This window comes from Lagopus leucura, unplaced genomic scaffold, assembly GCF_019238085.1.
Source record: "Lagopus leucura isolate 7727_CA_CO unplaced genomic scaffold, USGS_WTPT01 Super-Scaffold_73, whole genome shotgun sequence".
Classification (NCBI taxonomy): Eukaryota; Metazoa; Chordata; class Aves; order Galliformes; family Phasianidae; genus Lagopus; species Lagopus leucura.
In genome coordinates, this window is record NW_024962252.1 from 23,865,279 (window position 1) to 23,889,525 (window position 24,247).

Genomic DNA, 24,247 nt, shown 5'->3' on the forward strand with positions numbered 1-24,247 from the left:
TGATCAGATTATATTTCTCCTCCCAGTCCTGTGAGTCTGCTCACGAGCTCTCATAGTGATATTTTCCTGAGCAGTCAGAAAGAAGGATCACACAGGTGAATACAGTGCTGATTCTTCTCTAAGTCACTGAATAGTTGACCACTGGCAGAAGAGTGAACAAGACATCGTGAATTATCTAAACAAACAGATTATTTCCTTTGCTATATCTCATACTATCAGGATAGTTTTGTGAGTTCTTTGGCCTTAAAATATTTGAGTGAATGAAAATACCATGTTTTCAAGGACATTTCATGATTTGCTATGAGAAGAAGATGGGAGGACCTTTTGTTCTGCTATTAGCCTACACTAGAATATCATCAAACTACTACCAACTAATATAGTTTCAAATCAGATTCCTAGGTTAAGATTATTATAATTGTAAAAATATTTAGATTTGGATGTGGATATAATATCTGTCAGTTAATGTCTCCCATGATCCCTGTGGTAGATGGCTGAAAACTCAAGTATATGATGAGTATGGATTTTCTACCTTACAGGATTGTTTTTTGTACTGTCAGCAAAGTAGTATCTATGCACACATACAACAGGTACACTTTATTGTAGATGCGTTAAAGATTTCTGCTGTTAAGGCTGTAGAATAGTTTCTACTCTTAAAAACAGTATTTGTTATTTTGTACCTTTTAGAAACAGTTTCATAGATAAGAATGTTTTAAGTCACTCACTGAGATTTTTCTTTCATGTAAGCTGAGGTGAAGAATTTAATTTGTTTTGGGTTGTAAGTAGAGTGGGAAAAAAATATAAAAAGAGCATGAAAGTGAAAAGCCCCATCATGGAAACTGACAATGATAAATAGAATTCCTTTGTATAGAAATGGCTATCATTAAAGTAGAATATACAAGTGGAATGTATGTGAAAACTGGAAATGGAATGGAAAAAACTACGGCTCTGCAAATGTGTGGTATGACATTAACTGCGACAGCAAGAAGCTTGTAGAATAGACAGAAAAGATGGCAGGGCAGCATTTTGACACAGGACCAGCCTAGGTGTTGAATAGCATAAATAAAACAGCATGGACAGCTCTGAATTTACCACATTCTCTGGTAATCCTGTGTGGTGAGAAATAAATTTTATGCTGTTTTCATAATGTCAAGTAACTTGAGACTTATCCCTCTATGTGATATCTTACAGAAATACAGAACTTCTCCCCAAACTACCTAATAGTAAAAATGAAGTTCAACAATGCATAATCACAGCTACCTGCTTTTCCAGCTAAAATCTGAGTAATTTCATAGATCTTACCTCATCTTCTGAATTGTGCCTGGAGAAAACCATGCTGTTTATACAGAGCATAAGAACTCTGAAATAAGTCACTTCACTCACTGCCTTCCTGCTGCTGTTTGCACTACACTGAGTGAGAAGATCTCCCTTTGGACTTCCAGCAAAGTTTAATTAAGTCCTACATTATTGAAAATACATTTAATAGAAAGAAGAATACTCAAAGCTCCCATGTTATAATAAGTAAAGATACATAAGAACTCTGTATTCTTGAGGCAGTACAATGTATGAATGGAAAATATTGTTTGCTATCTCTGAAAATCTAAGACTATTTGAGGGCAAAATAATACATTCATCAGAAAGTGTGGACAACGATATTTTTCATCTGTACTATGGTATATTTATATGAGAGAAAATTTAATGTTGCAACTTTAATCCTGCCATCTCTGACTTGCAATGATTGCCAGGAGCATTATCCTCTTCCAATATAGTTATCAGAGTAAATAGCATGCCATGTAAAAATACAGACAAAAGATAAAGTGAAAGAACAGAATTTTTTAACCATTTATCATGTAGCCTCCCAGATACACGTTTTTCAGCTCCCTGACTTTCCTTTTAAAAACTGTAGGAATTGTGTGCAATCTTTTGTCATGTTGCCCATGAATGTTATTCTAATGTAAGGCTGTGGCTTTGACATGGATTTGTGCTTGTAGTAGCCTAAGAAGACAGTCTGTGATTTAGATCTAAGTTGAACAGACAATGCGGGTATTCTCCTGCCTTAATTATTTGTGATTTAATTACTGTGTTCTGTAACATGGAGCACACACATCTCTCACAGCACTCACTAAATACAACACAGTGCTATCCATATATATGCTCACATCCACACATCAATGCATCTTTTTCAAGATCGGCAGTAACATTAAGTGCTGAGATTTTACTTGTGCTACTTACCTTTCCTGGAAGGTTCTATGTTTCACTCGCTGTGGAAAGATTAAGAAAAACAGCATTTTACTGGTGGGTGTATCGTATCATCGAGAAGAAGCCTGCTAGCTCCTTTGTTTACTGTCCTTTTACTATTTTCTTCTAGTATATGCCCCCTCCTCTACCTGAGCAATACTTTGCCCTTCTATAAGCAGGCGGGGAAGTCTCCCTCCGTTTTTAAATAAATGTCAGTAATCCTTACCCGTTGGATTATTTCCAAGTGCTCTTGGGAATTGCTGAAGTTTTTGCCAATGTCGAATATGCAGAAGGTTTCCCTTTGGCAGGCAGTAACCCAGTTCTGATATTCAGAAGTATCGGGAATCCGATCCAGAAAAATACGAAAGGCTTCCCACACAGCTTCCTGGCAGACTGAGTAAGAAGAAAGGGGCTAAGGATGGATGTTTTGTACCAAAAAGTAAAGCTGAAAGTCTTTTTAATGTGATTTCGGATTTACGCGTTTTACTGTGATTAGTAAATAAGTCCATCTTCTTGATATTTCTAGGTCTTTTAAGTATTTCTAAGTTGTCAGTCATTTGCTCTGTTACTGAGGGATTCATTTTCTCTCAGGTAAGGACTGTTATTTTCCTTATTTTAAAAAACAGATTAATTTGGTCCAATATTATCAGCATGAATACAGGGCAAACACAAAGCACACTTTGCTCACCTCAAAGATACACGCATCGGAAGTTCCAGCAAACAAGGAAGTAGATTAATAATATCTAGCAGTCTTCATACTGGAATAATAGAAATTTTAAGCATATACAGTGGTTTTGTACACAACTAGGCTTAGAACAGGTTGAAGTGAAAATATATAAGATCTTAATATTGCTCATATATGTAAGAAAGTGTTAAATTTTTTTTTTTTTTTTTTTTCTTTTCATGCAGCATGCTGGAATGATTTGCTTATATTCTAAATTTCCGATGCAGTCAGCCTTTTTGACATAAGTGATAAAGGCTTTCTGTAGCATATACATGCTTTATGTTTCTTTAAGCACCTCTGGAAAATCTGAATTGCTTAGTATAGGTAAAATTCCTTTGGAAAGAACTCCACTTCCTTTCTTTCTGCACAACATTATACGCTCATATTCAGTATCAAAAATCTCTTCTGTGGTGGTTAATAGTCCAGTTAAATGCCAGGCTACCTCAAAGGATGTTACCAGGGATTGTGGCTGTGAGAACAGCAGCTTCTGCATCATCTGGAGAAATGAAAGTGAACACAAAGAAAACATAACAATGGAAGAGGTTTGGAAAAGATGGTATTCATGGCTCTAAAGGAGTTATTGGATGCTAACTGATATAATTACATGAGAGTATGTAAAGTCTAATAGAGGAGGCTGATTCTGTAATTATTCCGTTGGAACATTACTCACATGTTATAAATCTACTACGTATATTTGGCCGTGGTCTTGATTGTTGCCTTTTTTAAAGCTGTTTTCTAGAAGTCAGAACTTTATCAGGCATTTTAAGTAAAACTTATAAAAGATATGTTCTTGCTGCAAAGAACTTGCTCTCTTAAAATTTTGAGTGAGGTCTGCGACATGCATGAGTAAGAAAGGAAGGGGAGAAAGCACCAGTAGCTTAGATATAAAAAATCTGCTCAGAAATACTTCATAGGGTCTATTTTCCTTACTTTTCTTACCAAGGAGGTTCTAAGTATCTCCACAGAAGTGAGTTTTTGAGGGGCAGAGGATCACAGAATGGGTTGAAAGAGACCCTGAGGATCATGAAGCTCCAACTCACCTGCCACATGCAGGGCCACCAATTTCTACATTTCATACTAGACCAGGCTGCCCAACCTGGCCTTGAACAACAAGTTCAACAACAAACAACCTGGTTTTGGATGGGGCATCCTGTTCCAGCACCTCACCACTCTCATTGTAAAGAACTTCCCACTGACATCCAATCTAAATCTTCCCTCCTTCAACTTGAAACCATTTTCCCTTGTCCTGCTATTATCTACCTTTTCAAAGAGCTGATTCCCCTCCTGTTTGTAGGCTCCCTTTAGGTACTGAAAGGCTGCAACGAGGTCACCCTGCAGCCTTTTTTTCTCCAGGCTGAACAAGCCCAGCTCCCTCAGCCTGTTTTCATAGGGGAGGTTCTCCAGCTCCCTGATCATCTTAGTAGCTCTCCTCTGGACCCTCTCTAACACACTGTCTTTCTTGTACTGTACAGACCTGGACACAGTACTCCATAAGGGGCAAAGAGAGGACCAGGTGGGACTACACTTCGGAGTGTGTGTTTACCAACATCTTGCTGAAGCCTCATCCTTGCTGTAAGTTGAAACCATTTATAATTTCAAAAGATTCTGAAAGATAAACTGGTCTCTCCTCCAGACAGCTACTGTCTGTTTGGATACAATAATATTCTTTGGATCCCTGTTCATAAACTTGCCTATCCCCAAACCCAAAAGGTTTGGATTTCACTTAACTTTGCACAGCACACGGCTAAGCCTCAAACCAATCCTGTCTGTACCTAGGTAATGTTTAAAATCACTGACTGGTGTCCCTGATCACCTGTAGAAATGATCACTTCTGCAGGCATTTTGAACACTGTTGTTGAAAATAGCCATCATAGCCTGGTGGCAGCTAGAACCAATGTGTTTTGAGTAGAATCATTTCAGTTTATCTCAGATGTCACTCTACCTTCCCATTAATAGGTGACTGCATCTGTTGCTACTTGAGGATTCCTCTGGTATCCCAAGAGTCAACAAAGCCAGCTGCATTTTCACTTTGTAAAAGGATAATGTTCACTCACTTGAGATAAAGAAATAGACTTCAGAATGTTGCTTGAAATTAAATGCTTTTAGAGAATGGGAATTTCTAGCATGTTAGAAATTTATTTTGCACAGATCATTACCTTGAGATGAGACGTTTATTTTCAGTACCTGACACCTGCTTTGACTTAGTGTGAGATAATTATCTGCATTATCTAATACACCAGTGTCTGCAAGAGTTAGTGCTAGAAATGGTTATTATCCAAACTTGATGTAGGGATGCTTTTTTCACATTTCTTTCTTAGGACATCAGACTAATGACTCAGGAACAACTTGCCCCGCAAACAGGACAGCTGTATGGGAAGCATAGGTGGCCAGATTATTAAAAAGCAACAGGCTGTCTTTTGAAAACACAGGTTTTGAAAAAGAGGTTTTCAGAGGTTAAAGCTACATTCTGTTATCTTTTTCTCACAACTCTCATTTTTTTAATTTTTTTTTAAAATGTGTATTAACTGCTGAATAAACATAAAATATCTGTCAAAAAGTAATCCAGTTTTCAGGGTTTAGATAAAAATGACACATGGCTAGATGAAGAGATTTTTTAGCTGATTCCATGCATGTTTCATAGAGTCATAGTTTGGCTTAGGTTGGAAGGGACTTGAAAGATCATCAAGTTCCGGCCTCCTTGGCTGTAGATCAGATTGTCCAGAGCCACACTCATCTTGGCCTTGGCCTCCAGGGATGGGGCATCTATAGCTCCTCTGGGCAGCCTGTGCCAGTGTCTCACCACCCTCTGAGTGAAGAATTTCCTTCTAACCTCTAATATAGATCTCTCTTCTTTTAGTTTAAAGCCATTCCCCCTTGTGTTATCACTCTCACACTGTGTAAGAAGGCAGTTTCCTTCCCATTTATAAGCTCTCATGTACTGAAAGGTCGCAATGAGGTTTCCTCAGAGCCTTCTTTTCTTCAGACTGAACAAGCCAAGCTCCCTCAACCACTCTTCATAGTAGAGATGCTCCAGCACTCTGATTATCTTTATAGTCCTCCTCTGGGCAAGTGCTTCCATGTCTTTCTTGTGCTGGGGGCCTCAGGCATGGACACATGCATGTTTGCATGCACTTGAGAGTCTGTCTTCAACCTGGTGAAGTTTATCCAATAGTTACTGTTTGAGCACATATATTTGAGCAGCTTTGTGTTGCGCGCTCATTCCTGAAGGAATTTTAGCATAAAGTAATTAGAATATTGAAAAAAAAAAAAAATCTTAAGGAAGTGGTAACATTCTCTAGAGAATAGATGTTATCTACAAAGTTGTTACATTTCTAAATGTGTTACGGGCCCTGTAGAGATGGAGGTCTTCCAGACATTATATAAGGCAAAGAACAGACCTCTGAAAAACAAAATGAAGATAAGGCTGTTCCATGGTGTAGTCTCCAGCATGGCTACACAGATACATCTTTTTGTGTAGGCTTGTATTGTGGTTACCAGGTGTTGCTTCAAGAATAATGTTTGCATCACAAAATATTCACTTCTGTTTTTTTTTTCCTTCGTTTATCACACTCAACAGATATGCTAGCATGCTCCCCTGGTAGGAGCATCTTGGTATCTTGGTTTTATGATATTTTCCTTGAAGGAAAGATTTGTTGAGGTTTTAACAAAGGACACTGTAATAGAGAACACGCAGCTCTCCAAGTAGTAGCTTTTTCCTGAATGTGTGTACAAATTGTTCAACTGCAGACTTCTGTTCTCTTGTGTACTTTCTGGTAAATGTTCCAGCTGAAGAACTGAGTAACATCTACTCAGAGAAGTTTCTAAGTGTAAGATGCTCTGCTGGGAAAGGTGATCTGTAATTTTAAACCTGCTTTCACTACAAGGTTTACAGAACTCAATCTTGCACTCTAAAATGATGTGCTGCTTTCCAAAAAGATGTTACTAGCAACATCATTAGTTTTTAAAGGAGAATGTCACAGTCACAGTACTTGATTTCAGGCTAATGATGCAAGTGTGTCCTATGAGACCATGTTTTCAGATCAATCAGGGACATGACCAGTGAGTTTTAGGGATTTTCAGGATTAATTCGCATTTAAGAAAGCCTTTGAGGATCAGCCTCTGACATAGGTTTCAGAATTCTCCCTAATGCCCACTGGCTTGGAATTCAATCCCACAAAAGTTTCTGAATATGTTTGTATCCATAGGAATGACTACAGACACTAGTGTAGCTAGTCTGTGCTACAAGTGGGATGCGGCTGCTAGAGTAAAATTTTCACAGCTCCATGTATAGGTTTCATATTAGGGAGAACTAATGGTTCTCTGAAAAAGAGCTGAGAAGGAGCTCTGAGAATGGCTGAAGATAAATAGTAAGGAACAGGTGTGTAAGTGAAGCTGATTTCAAAGATCATATGAGAGCGGATTTAAGATGTTGCCTTAGATACTTGCATCCCTGAAAGACTGACTCAGTTTTAAAGTAAGCTTTGGAAAGTCCAGTTCCAGCCCCAAATTCTGCTTTTTTTTTAAAAAACAAAAAACAAGCAAAACAAAAAACAAAACAAAACAAAAAAAAACAACAAAAACCCCCCCAAAACAAAAACAGATTGGAATAGCCACTGAATGGCAGTGAGAGAGGGAGGAAGAGAAAAAAATATCAGAAACAGAGGGCTATTTTCCCTATGGTTTCTAGGGACCTAAAACCAAAGAGATAGCTCTATAAGTTCTCTAAAGATATTAGATGAAAAGAAGTAGAGGGAAGAAAAGAGAGAGGAAGTTGGAGAAGAACAGAAAAAAACCCTCCAAACTTCTAGATTTCTCTAAATGAGACTAAAGTCTTGGCAGGTATTGCTGGCAATTATCTTGGTGTCAGTATTGTGACAGCACAACCACACTTTCAATAAAACTGCAGATTCTGCAATGTATTTGTGAAACGATGTACTATTCATCACCTGTCTTGAATGAGTGGGATAGAATGAGTAGCAAAGATAGTACCTGCTGCACTTTTAGAAAAGTGGTACATCTTCATACAGTAGTGCAAGCATGATTTGGTCTTCATGTTCTGCCATACTAAAAAGCATTGCACTGAGATAATAGTCTTTTGAGTGAATTGTTTTATTCCGTTCTGGTAATTACTTGTCTTGAGCTGTATTGATGTACGTGTATTTTTTAATCATAAAATAAATATCAAATACATTGTCTAGAGCTAAAGATCAAGATTCTGCAACGTCTTTGTCAATAATTCAGGGAAAAAGTACAATCTACAATTATCATTCTTACCTCTTAATCTGTAGTAAGCTTGGTGACTGGCTAAAATCTGCTTCACTGATTCTTGTGGGCAAATTTTCACACCAGTAGAAAAAAAGGGTGATCTCTTTGTTCGGTGTTTTGCCATGTCAAATATCCTCCTTATAGTTGACACTCTGGACCTCTTCGTTGTTCTTTCTGTTTTGTCTGAGCCTGAGGCATCTGCAAGTTGTTTGGCTTCACCACGATTTGTTTTATTGGGGATTTCTGAAAAAGACAAAAAGTAAATATATACATAAACGTACATTGCATAGGTAGTATGCAAGATCATGTTTAAAAAATGAATGCAAATATATGGGCTCTTTGTGTTATTGTCAGTATGCTGGATTAATTGTCCAGTGTCACATTGGACAACCGGGATTGAAAAACCTGATAAGTAATTTACTTATAGCTCATCATATAACTTTCAGGTCAAACAAAACAAAAAGTTTCTGAAGCCCTAAATCTTGTTTTCAAAAGAGATTTTGTGTTAGATCCACAAAAGATACTTAGGCACTTGAATTAGTGCTACAGCATCTCATTTATGTGTAAATCTGTAATGAAACGTAAAGCACACTAATAAATAGCTATTTGGATCCTGGAGAAAGCGAAGCACATCTTTATTAGCTTACTGTATAAAAAGAAGTCTATGCTAACAGATATGGAAATAGCTGTACTCTTTTTGATATTCTTATCTTCATTATGGGCTTCTCGGCACATCTCTCTTCAGTGGGTTCAGGCTCGCACCCACTCTTGGAACCAGACACTGAAAAGCATTCTTTCAAAAGCTAAACAGGAGTTTGATTGTCTTTGGGGACAGAAATATCTTTCTCCAGTCTTTCACTTCACAGTGCACTGCTCTTTCCATCCCTCACCAAAACTGAAATACTAATCAGAACAGACTGCAATTATGCATCTTTGCCACTTGATGATAGTGACCTGAGTGCTCTCAATAGATCTTTAATTATTCTCAGCAAAGCGGAACAGCTACATTAGAAAAAGAGTGAGATCAGTGAGTGGTAGAAATAGCTGGAGAAATAGTCTCCAAAAAATTAAGAGTAAAACATTGTCAATTTGGTAGAGAAAGACTAACAAACATTATCATGTTCTTATATAAATAAAGAGAAACTAAGGAAGCTAAAATCACATTGACCACATTGTTGTTTAAATGTTTAAAGACAAGTTGGCAGATAAATGATAAGAGAAAAATAAAAGAAAATCATATTATTGCAAAAAGAATAGCATTCCAACCACAGAATGGGAGAAATTCTACCATCTTTGTCAGTTTGCATATGTACGTGTATGTATATCTCAGTATTTAACTTCAGAATTAACATTCAGTATTTACTGTAAGAAGCATAAAAATGACACATATATTATGAAGTAGACTTTGAGATGGAAATTAGTTGACTGCTTGATTATGAGGAATGTTTTACTAATGTAAATGCATATACAGTGAAGACACACATGTGATTGTTATGGCCTAGCAAAACATGCCAGAAGCAGCAGCCTGCAGGCCTAGAAGTCTCTAAATCTTGCAAGACAAGGGAAAATGATGATGCAGTCATATAGTGTTATAAAATCCAATTGAAGTAATTATTTTCCTCAATAATGTCAGATCAGTGAAGGTTCCTTAAAGGATCTTTACAGTAATAAGGAATAAAAAGAACTTGCACTGTGAAAACATGGCTGGGGGTCCACCAGAAACTAAATGGGACCAAACACTGGATCATTTGAGACATTGAATTATTTTAATGTTATATGAGGAGAGAGTGATAGATTTACCATCAAGGAAAAGACAATGCCAGTAAAATCTTAAAGCTGCCCTCTGTAATCCTCTTGAAGAAAATACCAAAAATCTACGTGGAAAGAAGCCAGCTGTAAGTCTATTACCTGTTACAAGCTCTGTTAACTGCTATAGCCCAGCTGCCCAGGCAGTCTGACCAACTGGGACAGAGGATTTTTCCATTAAGCTCTTTGATGGCTTTTGCATGGAGCAGAGGCCTTTCTTCGAGGATTTGCTTCTTTCCTAGGATTTGCCCCTTAGTCATTAACTTGAATTAAGAATTATACTATTCATAAGACTGACAAAGGAGATTCTTCACAAATGATTGCTGTAATGACCTCGAATTCTCTCCCTGTTCTCAAATTAGGGTTGCTATTTGGGGTTTTCCATCCGAAAAGTGACCATACTTTATCTGCATCTGTTCTGCTGGCCTACTCAGGGTAGGTGTCAGGTTTTTTTCTTTTCCTTCTGTTTTTATATTTATTTATTTATTTATTTTTAATGCAAAGAATATGTTGCTTAAGCATGCTTACTCTAACAGGTTTAATTCCTTTTATATCTTTTAGTTAGTGAATTTCCTTCATTAAACTTTATTGTCATCAGCTCTAGAAGTGACTTTTTTGCTAAATTCAAGCTCAATTTGAATTGGAGAAACATCAAAACATCAACCATCCTCTCTCCAAATTATTTTTTAATACTTATTTCCTAACATTAACTAAGTATGAATGGAAGAAGACTGGTTCTCTTTGCAAACATTATTTGTTCGCAAGTCTTCAAGCTGTGCTTTCTTCCATGTCTTTGGAAATTTTGAATAGGTAAATTTTTACCTAAGAATAAGTTAATTTCGTCTAAGATGATTCACCCATGTGCTTGACTATAATATGACTCCATCTACAGCTTACAAAATGCTTTTCTTTCAATGTCCTAGGTTGAGCAAAATTATAAAAGGTTTGTGTTATTATAACACGGAACCATTTCCTTTTTGCTGTTCAACACAGTAATTGGGTGAACTGGCAAAGTGTAAATTTTACAGGGTACATAATTTAATTGTGTAAAAGAATTTCAAATAATACAAAGATGTTTTACTGTTCTTAAAGATTAAGTTTTATTTCTAATATTTTGCTATCGTCATCATCATTTCTTCAATATATGGAGTTAATGTACTTAATGTTTACTCTGCCCAATTTGACTTTGGTGACTGTCTCAGTTATACTTTTAAAAGATAAGTCTAAGATTTTTAGGGTTTTTTGATGGTTTTAGATCAGAAGAGTAGATAATTGTCAAAGTCTGTTAATATTTTACTCTGTTTAAGCTTAATCTCCAGGGTGCCTTGCACGGAACTGCAACTGTCCTTCCTTATGCTCACATCAAATAGTCTGCATAATTATCCCCATTTTCTGAATTCTCTATTTGGGGAAAAAAGTGATGTAGTTTTACTAAGGATCAATGTCAGTTGATATTTCTCCTGAATTTAAACAAATATGGCAATGATTTTTTGAAATGTGATAAAGCACTTTTCAAAGCACAATAAAGCAATCTTGATCATATTGGAATCTAATCAAAAGTGCTTTAATGTTCATGGTAGTGCTGCTGGTTCTTCAGATTTTGTTTTCAGGAAGATAAACAGTAATAATTTCTCAAAAAACTTGAAATAATCATTTACTTTCTGTACAGATTTTTTCATGCCTAGTTCTTAATAGTAATAGTTTTGGAGGCCTCTGATTTTGTCACTGGGTTTTTGTTTGCTTGATTATTTGTTTTAGCAACAGTGACAATCTCTGTGTAGGAACATTTATCTAAAACATGAATTCATAAGCAACCTTTTCGTTTCAATTGACCAGGGAAGAATGTTAAATGTGGTAACATGGTTTTAGCAGCAAAATTCAGGATGATATGAGGATAAAGCTATTGAAGTCTGAGTAATTCATCATTAAAATCATCACAAGATTTGACACGTGTGAACAACATGATTAATCTGAAAAATAAATGGATATTCTTAGGAAAGAGAGGAATATTTGATTGATAAATGAGATATATAGCTTTCAATGTGAAATAATTATTAATTAAAAGACAAGTCTTATGTAAGAGGAACTACTGAAATAAAACAAGAGAAGGGCTTATCAAAGAAAACGAATTAAAGAAAGATGCCATAAATGTGTTTATGTGACCTAACAAATATACAGCAGGACTAAAATGGTTAGCAATCCCCATGTTGATAATTAATCTAGTTAACAAAACCAAGGATGACTAGTAATGGAAAAAGCAAGGATGACTAGTCATAGTTGATCCTGAGATCTGTGAAAGGACTGTAAATACCAGATGGAGAACAGTAAGCACAACAGAGGATGTTTGTGTCTCTCAGAATCAGTTTTCTCCTGTCATGGGAGTAGCAAGGACCCAAATTCAAATGGCACAGTAACAGACAAGGTGCCTCTGTTATGTTCTCTCCTTGTCTTCCTTTTAATATCCCTTTAATGCCACACTGTCTCAATCCCTGTTGTGTGGAATGGTCTGATCAGACTGAAGGGGCTTAGATGAACAGGGAAAAATTAAAATATGGCACAACTTTATGATTAAATGCAGCCTAGGTCGTACATGTGTGTACAAGACTATATGGTTTACTTGTATTTATATTTGATACAGTATATTCTTCAACTATTGTTGATGCAGACAGTATCGTAATTTAATTAAGTAATTTTATTTCCTTAAAATTAATATTGACAAAAGTGAGTCAGCTATTTGGCATGTTGTCTTGTGTGAATGTCATTCTTATGTGTCACTGCACAATAACATTACCTGTAGAATGAAGCCTTGGTATCTGGATGTGGCAAAGAGCTGTGGGGGACAGGGACAGGTCTCCAGACTGGAAGACCCTCTGTTTAGTTGACTGATGTCCACTAGAAACCTTCCCTTTAAGTATCATGAACCTGATGTCCTATCCCCAGGAGAACAAAAGCTCCAGTGTACTGACTGTGTAGCTTGTTTCTTACTACATTCAGCATCACTTACAAGCCAAGGAATTGCTGAACATACAACAAATCCGGTCCCTATATCTCTCACTTGCATTCCACACGACAAAATGCTGCCTGCACATGTTCACAGATGTCCTGGTTTCAGCTGATTTCCTTTTTGGTGTCTGGTGTGATACCGTATTTTGGTTTGGGGAGAAAAATAATGTTGATAAGATACTGACGTTTCTAGTTGTTGCTGAGTGGAGCTAGACAGAGCCAAGGATGTTTTAGGTTCTCATACTGCCCAACCAGCAAGGAGGGGCACAATGAGCTGAAAAGAGACAGAACCAGGACAGATGACCTATGCTGGCCAAAGGAATATTCCATACATCATGAGAAAAAACTGAAAACTGAGGTTGAGTTGGCTAGGTGGGCAGGCATTGCTTTGAGATTGGCTGAGCATCAGTCAGTAGGTGGTGAACAATTCCTTTGTGCATCACTAGTTTTGTAAATATGTATATATACATATAATTATCATTACATTTTTTTCTCTCTTGTGCACAATAAAATATAAACCTGGGTTTATATTTTGGTACAAAAACTCTTTGTTTTCATCAACCAGAGTGCTTTAGATGTCTGCCAGTAAATGAGAAGGATTTCATATCTGCAAGTCATTAATGCTGAGAAACTAAATTAGACATCATGGTCCTCTAGTTGTTCCCAATTACTTGCAGAAATCTGTGTGATTTTGTATGCCAGGTGGAGAAACACAGTTGTTAAATCAATCAGCATCAGAAAGAAGGCCAAGAAGATGGTCATTTGAAACATAATATTTATGAAATGTGATCTTAGGTCTTGTTACAAGCCAACGAAATAATTTCTTCTTCTCTAAGTAGACAATTTGGTAGCATCCTTGAATCATTGTAACTAAACAACTCACAATGTAAGAATTCTGGTGAATTATCTGCCTCTTACAGATGAGAACAGAAAACATAATATGCCACTGGGAAAATTTGACTGCTTTTGTGAATAGAGTTATCATATACAAACCAGCAATGAATTCACTTTTGCTGTAAATGCAGCCCATACCATCCACAAATACTGAACGTGTTAAAACCTTTAGAATCAAAACATGATTCTGATGTATTTCTTTCCAAACTGAAAGTCATGTTTTCCTTGGCATCATACATCTCATTTAGAGCAGAAATATATTATTTCACTTTCAGACAGATAAGTGCAAGTTCTGGCGAGGAATCTTCATTGTTAATTCTTATCTCTACAAACTTGTGTTGCTGGGATTCAAAGAGAAAATATCAAATGCCATCCAAGGTTTCACTGCTATCATTTGGATTCTGTAACAGGCTAAGATGCATCACTGAGACTAGAAACAGTATTGAAGAATGAATACTTTTAATCTTGATGTATGAAATATATACATATCTGTGTTACTTTGGCCATCTTAAAAACATTTGGCCTGAAGTTATCTGCTTTGGTTTCCATCAAAGCATTTAAGAAAGTGCTTTAAATATTTTAGTTCTTGGAGGAACGCATCCAATCTTCGGTGGTAAAACACTCATTTGAGCACCTCTGCTATTTGTTTTTCTAACCAGTCATACTAAAAATGTACGACCAGCCTCTGAGAATTCACTGAAACAGCAGAAGTGCAAATTACAGTAATATTTTGCCACATAAATAAAGATTTCAGCAGTTGTGATGGTACAGGTCAAAGACTGTGCTGAATAGACATTGAAGTAACTCTGCTCAGATATGACAACTATTAGGATGGTTGATTCCTTCTTATTTTAACAGAGAGTGATTTGGTCTCAACAATACTGAACCAAGATGAATTGCTGAAAAGCACTAAGTGTCAATCTGCACGGAGCAAGTTAGGTTGGAAGGACAGCTGGAGATATACTTGTCCAGTTATTTGATCTAGATCAAATTTATCCTTATTTGATCTAGATCAAATTTATCCACTTTTGAGGGAGAAGGAAAGAGGAAAGAGAAGTTGATTGGAACTGTCACCATAGAGCCATAGCAAAGTCATAAAGTAAAAGATGAGTGCATTACTACCTCCTTCCCAAAATATCTGGGACTTTTGTGTTGACTAATACATAGGAAAGGAGCACGCCTACTAAAACCGGCACTGCAGGTAACTTAGGTTCAGGGATCCTAAGACTGTTAATACATGATTGGATAATGCCTGAGAAAGCTAGTGAAAGATTCAGAGAGGTAAACAAGCAGATATTCTTGGCTCTGCACTGAAGTAGAAATTTTAGAGCCAATAGAATTTCACTGCTGAAAAGACAAGCACGATGGCCTAAGTTCAATCAGTTATGTAGGCTCCTAGTTTTCCTAATTTTTAAACAGAATCTGGGTCCTCCACATGCAGGTGTTTTTGTGATTAGACAGCTGCTTTAAGACTCAGTTTGCTAAACTGCTGTTGACGTGCTTAATGACTCTAGAGCCTCTTACAGGGGAGTTTCTTTGTGATACCTCTGGTAGTCATGCTCTTGTGACGTGAGGATAATGATGTTGCTCTGTCAGGCTGTATGCTTGCATATTGTGGTAAGTCATGCTGAAATTACCTAAGAGAATATAAACACACCTGCAATGTGGCAGATGTGTTTTAAAACTGGCAAATTGCATAAAGCATGCAGGATATTGTACCTGATAAAATGAGAAAAATAATAGAGAGGGAGTAAATGCCTTTTGCTTTGATCCAAAGTGACATAAAATAGGACAGAGGTACCAAAGTAAAGGGGAAAATATGTTTTTCCTTCTGGCAAGAAGAAATAGGTTTTGTACATCTGATGAATGCAGTTTATTTCTCCTAGTGCACCACTAAAGCCACTAGGCTTCAGTTAACTTCGCAGTTAACTTTGGAATAGAGATTCACATAAACTGTAATTTGGGTTTCTAGCAGGCTAAGACTCCAAGTAGAATCCTAGAACATCCTGAGTTGAGAGACCCATAAGGATCATCAAATCCAACTTCTAAAATCAAGATCAACTCCTAAAATTATTTTGTTGTTACCTACAAATATTATTTGTAAAGTGACTAAGCATTTTATGATTAAGAATGTTTGTCTTGTCCACGGTCGTAGTCAGTGAAAAAATACCCAGCTAATGGTTCAGTCAGTTATAATTTACTAATTGGTATTTAATGGGTGTGGTGACATCTAGAATTAATCTTTAAGATTCCATGTCAATATTTTGTAATTTTATTCAGGTTTTTTGGCTCTTTTAAAAATATATAGGAATTAAATAACCCCCATATATATATATTTTTAATATTTTACTTCTCAATACATATATTTTTAATGTTTTATTTCTCATCTGTTTATAAGAATAGCCAGGACAGCAATCTTTAACTTGGTAATCCATACATTACGTGTGAATGTAGAGAATACCAGTGCAGAAAGCTGATGTCTTCTCTTTTCTTTCTTTCTTTGAAGCCTTATATGCTCTTTTACTTGCACTGTGTTTGACAGGGAATTGCTTAACTCTTTTTTCAAGGGCAATTATAGTAATGAAGATCTGTAATGGCTGTTGTTGAATTAGAACAGTTGAGAGGGAAGGAGTAAGTCAGAATGAATTAAAATGATTTCAAAGACCATACAGAAATCTTTTGTGTCCTGGAGAATGACTGAGTAGACGGAGAATATTTGCTTGCTGATTAAAAACTAACACTAAGCAGCCATTCATGTTCTGTCTCCTTTACATTCTCAGTATCAAGTTCTAGGATTTACTCAGAATCAATGCATAGTTTGGGGAGTTTAGAGCTTCCCTAAATTTTCCTGGTTGGTCTGACTGCTCAGTGTTTACAAGTTCAGCAGTTAATAACTACTGTCCTATTTTTCTTGTATAGTTTTTGCCATCACACAAATTTTGTTCCCCTCACTTTCTCTTCCTATAATTAGTGACAGTTTGCATTAGGACAGTGGCAAAGATCTGAGTTCAAGTCCTGAGGTCATATCCTGGATTTTGGCACTAGCCATGACCAAAGATAAACACTCCATCTCTGAAGGCTTTATGTTGCTCCCTACAGTTTCCCGATTGTTAGCTGTGGAATTGGAATTCCTCCAATTAGCATTAAGGTGGATGACTTCTGAAATAGGAGTAGGGCAAAAAGGATCAACAGACATTTCTAAGCAAATTCCATTTTTATTTACCTTGAAATATCGGAACTTGAATTTCAGATACTTTCTTTCATGATGAAAATAACAACCAACCCTATAAGTATTTGGAGATTTTATATTTATTGTTATTTTTTGTTAAGATGGAAGTATACTATATCTTAATCTTTTATTTTCTAGTTTCTTGGAGTTGAAATATACTTCAAAATGGAATAGCCCTAATCCTCTCTGCTAGGATAATTGATGAGTGATTAAAATAAGTATTCACACCTCTGGGAGAGTCTGCATACTTTCAAAAATGTTTTCCTGAAGTACCTGACCCTAATTCTAAGTTACAAAATATCAGTTCTGGATGCAACTCTGCTCTGGTAAAGAAGATTCCTAAGACTTAATACTTATTAAATCCTTTGAAATTTGTATGCATATATTTGAGATAACAACGCAATTTAGAGATATTAAATATGGCATAACTAAATGACAATAAGAAGTAATTACTATATGTTTGTTCATATCAAGTTGAATTTTAAAAACTATTTGGAAAGCATTTTTCCAATATGTTAGAATTTTTTTTTCTCTATAAAGCCATCAATAATTAAAAAATTAAAAGACTATCTATCTATATACACATGTAAATATATAAGCTTTGTTATACAGCTGCCATTGCAATTAGTTGTTATATTTGAAAGGCCAAGAATATATTATGTAAAAAAGATTTCATGGAAATAAAACTTTGATTCACTTGAGCAAAGTATAAAGCAGTTGTGATGTTGGCTTTTAATTTGATTAAGGAAATGGCAAAGTGTAAAAGTGGAAAAGTTAGTAAGAAAACTCCCTCAGAATTAAAGACTTTCCCCAGACTTCTAAATATATTGAATGTGAACTGAACAGGGAAAAATCTCATCATCAACTTTTCCTTTCTGTTGTTGAAGAAACTTTAAAATTACTTTGAACTTTTTGATGTTTTGAAAAGGTGTAGTAATTACCTGTTTTACTAAGTACACCAAAGTTGTCTATATTTCTGTTTACTTGGAAATTATTTTACAAATCAATACTTCATTTTACTTTCATTGAGATCTGTTTATCAAAATGTGTTTAAAAAATCATACTGTGTATCACAAAAGGAGAATATTCTGTACTGTTACTGTGATTATAGGGTGTTTCCTTTCTGTTTTATCTTTCCCTAAGATGTACTTATGTTAGCAGATGCATCCTTTTTATTTTCCTATTGTAATGTCTATGTTTTCCTGCTTGTTCTGTTCTGTACAGAACAGTTTCTTATTTATTTGTAAGTACATTATCTTCCTAAAGAATTTGTGCATTTTAAAGTTTCTGAACTTTCTAAAACTGACAAATAAATACAAAAATATATTTTACTACTTTCTCTTCGTTTCAAGGATAATGGATAACCTCTAGCAATGTCAGCACTTTCCTAGATGCTCTGTCAGTTATTTTAGCCCTTCCATATAATTGTTTTTGAAATTAAATATATTTTTTCACAACAGAACATATGCAGGTAAAACAAAGGGAACACACTTGAGAAATGATGTCAACCTTTGTCTTTTCAGCTTTACAACAGTCTCACAAACTGTGGTGTCTCTTTCAGAATTGTCATGACTCCAAATTCCAGAGAAGTAACAATGAAATAAATTCTGTGATAAAATGACTTGCTCTTTCCATTCCTTTTCAACCAATGCAGTGTAAATTAGTATAATCCGTTTATATATGAACTTACCTCTGCTTCCCTGAACTTGGAGAGCAAGGCAAATGGCCAAGAATATTAATCCAGTTTTCAAATGCATTCTGTCTGTTGATCATTCACGGTTTTCAAAAAAATCATACAAGGAACTACAATATTGAGGTCAAGTTGAAGTTTTTTTAAGAACTAAAATCCCCAAGTGACTTCCTTCTTCTTTGTTTGATGTTTGGTTTTTTGTTTGTTAGTTATTTTTCAGGTGTCTTCAGCTGTGGACTGCTTTGAATCACGACAAAGTGAAGAGTGCAACAGGTTTCAGGATGCAAGAGCTGGACAAACCCCTCCAAAGCAAACACTTCTAGCCTGGGGGACAGAAGTGGTAAGACAAGAGTGACGATGTTTTAAAAAAAAGCAGTGTCTGTTTCTGGAATAATCTTTTTATCTGCTGCTCAGACATAATCCCTCTTACGGTCCAGCTGGAAGAGCTTTCTTCATCTTATTAACCTTCTGGAGCAGCATCTGTCAACTCCAGTAGACTTCAGTAGCACTATGATAAACAACAGAAGTCTCTTCTGGTGCCTACTGCCTTTGAACACTGATCATTTGGGCTTTGCAGGGGTACGGCCCATAAGCAGAGGTGAAATAATGGGGTGAATTGATAGTGCTATTTTCAAACCTGAGATCACAAAAAACAAAGAATTTCCTTTGAAGAGGAAGACAGATTTTTCAGAAAGAATATACTATATTCAACTTACCCTCTGCATTTGACTTGAGAACCCCTCTCTGTCCTCATGCCAAAAGGTTGCTGTTGAGGTATTCCTATCACGGAAGTAGTGATGCTGTTCTGTGACAGCAGGGAAACTACATGACTCAGCAGTTAATTGCAGCAGTGTTCAGGGCTGGCACAAGCTTATTCCAAATTAGTTATGGGGGAGGGAAGATGCTGCACGGAAGAAAAATAAGAAACAGACAGTGGGAAATGCTGTTTCAAGCATACAGCCATAACCAAGCCATGAAATGTCAGTGAGTGAATATTTTTAAACAGCTCTGGTTCAGTTTCTCAAATAACCATTCCTGTTACATATTTGGAATGTGACAGAGTATCCTACTTTTTGTTTTCAAGAATGTTTTATAGTGCTTTACACCTAAAAAACTACTAGGTGGGCATTTGTAAAGACCCATTTAATTTCAGAGATTTCTGTGCAGCTGTGCTTTATCATAGGAAATATCTAGTTTGGTAGCAAGAATCTGTTTCCTTGCACTGTAAGTACAGGTTTCTTTAAGAATAACCTTCATCTGAACCCAATCAGTATTCTATTTTTACTTGGGATTTAAAAAATGGCAGCTTCCCTCTCATCCTGAGATTGCCTAATGTTAGCTGTTCAGAAAAGATAGTAAAGAGATGACAGCACAAAACCAAGTCTACTTCTTATTTTTCAATTTTTTTTTTCTGATTTTTAGTGCTCATTGTAATGCTTTATGTATTTTGTTTCATGTACACTGCTTTAACATTCCAACAAAACAAACTAGGAATTTTTCAGTAGCCCGATGCAAGGCAATAGTGGACATGATCAAGATTTCTACCATATAAAATTTGAATATTATAGGAGGATCATTCTTTAGCAGGACCAATACCTGCCTTTACATATTTCATATTTCATAATCTTATGGTGTATGTTATAGTGATAGAAGGACTACCTCCATAATCCAGGCAAATTTTAGCACACATTTGTAGAAACAAATTTGCAGAAACAAATTTGCAGATGAATGAAGAAATTCCCCCATTATGTTATCTTATTTTTGGCTTTAACTTGGATTTAGCTTTGGATCTGCAACTTTTGGAAACAGACATTTTCTCATAGCAATGAAATCAACTTTTTCTGGTGTTACTATTTCAAAATTCATGGTTCGTATTTCTGAAAGTCACAGTCTATTTCTTCAGAGCAACTTAGGTACCAAACTTCCTATGGAGTTTAGCAGGAATATGATCCTTTAATTCCATTATGAATCTAATTTAAGCATAAGAATGAATTTTGAAAATATACCATAAAGAGATTTTCTTAATAACTGTGCAAGGCAGTTAGTGAAGCCTGAACCACGAATCAGAAATCTTTTACTAAAGCTATAATTTAAAAGTATTAAGTGAGCCCTTCACATGCAGAAGTTACGCAAACAAGAAAACATGCTTTTATCTTTCATATAATTTAAAATAAGCATATCTAGGAACAATCCTAGAAGACTCCACAGTGTTATTTAACATCAAGATATGATTTCAGGAAAATATTGAGCACCATGGATAAAATGACTAAAAACTGTAGGGCTGGAGTCTGCATAAATTGGTCTGGTATTTAACTCATGAATATTTCAGGCTTTTTTTTTCTGTTAAGGCGATATATTCTATGTATTTCCATTTAATTAAGAAATTTTGTAACTAGGCTTGATAACTGCCACATTGGAAGCAAATAAAAATGATAAACATTAAAAGCTAAAGTAGTATTATCTATGGACTACTCCATCTCTGAATACTGTAGCATTTAATTATAGGTCACTGTTAATTAATCTAGAAGTGCTTCCTTTAGTTAATTTGCTGACGACAGTGGTTATATATTCTTAAAGAGGCAATTAAAAAAAAATCTACTGAAATTCAACAGTGCATTACAAATATGCTACCAAGATGTGGGAAGGACAAAAGTGTATACTAAAATATTCATTCATCCAAGATAAGTGCTCGCAAATGGTTTAAATTAGACCTGTTAATGGCAAATTCAATGAATCACTGCACATACCTAAAATAATATGCTGACTTGCGGTTTAAATACAACAAAAGCTGTTTCCTTTGTTTGCAGAAAAATGACAATATGGGCCATCAAGGATGTTGTTTTGAAGACTTTTTAGGCAAATGGTGGGCAAAACTGGTGCCACATAAGGATGATCTGAAGTTAGTTATGCATAGTACTGAATGTTAGGTCCCTTACTTAGATCTGAAAATCAGTGTGTCAGCTAACTCAAGTTCCCAAAGCAAATGAAATAGACTGTCTCCTCCAAGCAGAAGTTTGTACCATCTACGTTTGAGTTCTGTTTTTATATCATAGAATCATAGAATGGCTTGGATTGGAAGGGAACTCAAAGATCATCTAGTTTCAACTTCTCTACCATAGGCAGGGTTGCCAACCACTAAATCAGGTACGAGATCAGTTTGTGCAAAACACCATCCAGCTTGGTCATGAATATTTGCAGGGATTGGATATCCACACTTGTTAATTATGAAGTATCTTTTAAATAACCCGAAGTCTTTATCTGACTCCATAGGACACAGAGTTGTACCTGACAGTGGGCACACACCAAATACAAATGCAGGCTTTTGAATGAAATGGAGGAAACCTGCACTCTTCTGCTTCTTTCTTTGCTGTTAAGAACCTCTCAACCTCTGTATCCACAAAAAGAAGGGATGAACCTGAGAGTTAGAAAAAAATCTGAAGGAACAAAAAAGATAGTTGGTGTAAGAATCACAGAATCACAGAATTGTAGGGGTTGGAAGGGACCTCCAGAGATCATCGAGTTCAACCCCCCTGCCAAAGCAGGTTCCCTACAGCAGGTCGCACAGGTAGGCATCCAGGCAGGTCTTGAACATCTCCAGAGAAGGAGACTCCACCACCTCCCTGGGCAGCCTGTTCCAGTGCTCCGTCACCTCACTGTAAAGAAGTTCTTGCGCACATTTGTGTGGAACTTCCTATGCTGCAGTTTCCAGCTGTTTCCCCTTGTCCTGTCTCCACTCACCACTGAAAAGAGTCCGGCCTCGCCATTCTGCCCCCCACACCTCAGATATTTATAGACCTGGATCAGGTCCCCTCTCAGTCTTCTTTTCTCAAGGCTGAACAGACCCAGTTCACTCAGCCTTTCTTCATAGGAGAGATGCTCCAGGCCCTTCACCATCTTTGTGGCCCTCCGCTGGACTCTTTCCAAGAGTTCCCTGTCTTTTTTGTACTGGGGAGCAGAAAGAAAGAAAGAAAGAATGTCTCTTTATTCCCCTTTCTCATGCAACTAAAACATTGATAAACAAAGGTATTATTTTAATCTTAAAAAATTGAGTTGAATTATTTTTTTATTTCTAGATGTTTTTATTTGCATATTAAAGCTAATCATCAGCACTAGTCCTGTATTAATGATCTTGTCATGAAGAAAATAAATTGTCTTTTTGTTAAGCTTTTCCAGTTGAGCAGTTTGCATTTTGTCCATTACCGCTTTCCAGCCATCAGGTTCTCTTTTTCTTACTGACCTGATATAACACTTCTACTTAGTGAGTATATAAAAGAAAAAAAAGAAGAAAAAAAAAAAAAAAAAAGGAAACACAGGCCCATACCTCTCAGGACAGTTAAAAATTCCCAGTTGTTTTTTTTTTCCCTTGTATTTCATAGGCAATTTGTCTTTCTCATTTCTCTCCTGAGTTCCACTGCTGACTGTATATAACAAAGCCAAATATGGGGATCAAAAGCCCATTAATGAACAGATAACTATCCAGTCTAATGATAATTATCATTGGCAGGGAGAGTTTGAAAGAACAGTTTTCTGATAAAGGCAACTCTTGTTTAAACAAGATAAAAATGAGAAGCAGAGTATAATACTTTATTGGAAAGGAGTAAAAGCAAAGAAATTTTTTTAAAATAGAATTTTGGTATATCACAAGTAGTTAAATATTCTCTCTCTCTCTTTTTTTTTTTTTTTTTTTTTTTAATAGCAATAATATATAGAAACACTATGCTAATGGGAGGGTGATGAAGATTTGACCATAGGATTATAGAAGTCTTTGGCCTGAAAGTGAGATGACTGGCTGAAGAGATGATTGAATTATCTAGTTTTTCTCATAATACAAGAACAGAAAAACCACCCAGTTTAATTTTCAGACAACTACTGTCCATCTTATTCCTCATTTTGTATTGTTGGTCTCTGCAGCAGCTTACTGGAACAATAATTTTTCCAATTTGTTTGCTTTACAGAAATTTACTTCCTTTATATAAGAATAAGAAGTAAATTGAATGGTCCTCATGGAATGTGATATACATACTGTTCCCATTGCACTCTCTTGCACAATTAATCACTTATTATCAAACACCGAGGGCACGGTAGGAGCTAGATCACTTCATGTTTGCTTATTTTTTATCTTCTTTCCCTATCCATCTGCCATTTGTCATAAATGAAGCTGAGATAGAAATTAAATGGGCCTTTGATCTGATCCAGCATGGCTATTGCTAGGCACTGAGTTACAAGCTTAGGACTGAGATGCAGGCCCTAACTTGGTCCACTTGATGTTAACATCAAACTTAGTAGCTGTGACAACTCCTGCTCATACTGAATGGTGTAGCAACCTTGTCATTTTTCTGTGATATCTCTCCTCCAACACAAGGAGTCTGATGTTTTGTTCTGCAGGCTCAGCAAACACTGT

General features: G+C 36.1%; 1 protein-coding gene across 1 annotated transcript in view; it reads right to left on the minus strand.

Moving 5' to 3' along the window:
• Nucleotides 1-18,913, minus strand: part of IMPG1 (interphotoreceptor matrix proteoglycan 1) — a 48,285-nt gene extending 29,372 nt beyond the window's left edge. The window contains exons 1-4 of the mRNA XM_042894316.1: nt 18,847-18,913; nt 8,234-8,467; nt 2,462-2,628; nt 2,230-2,258 (exon numbers count right to left, since the gene is read on the minus strand). Of these exons, the coding sequence (XP_042750250.1) occupies nt 2,230-2,258; nt 2,462-2,628; nt 8,234-8,467; nt 18,847-18,913 (497 nt within the window). The remainder of the gene's footprint in view (nt 1-2,229; nt 2,259-2,461; nt 2,629-8,233; nt 8,468-18,846) is intronic.
• Nucleotides 18,914-24,247: the final 5,334 nt, after the last annotated feature.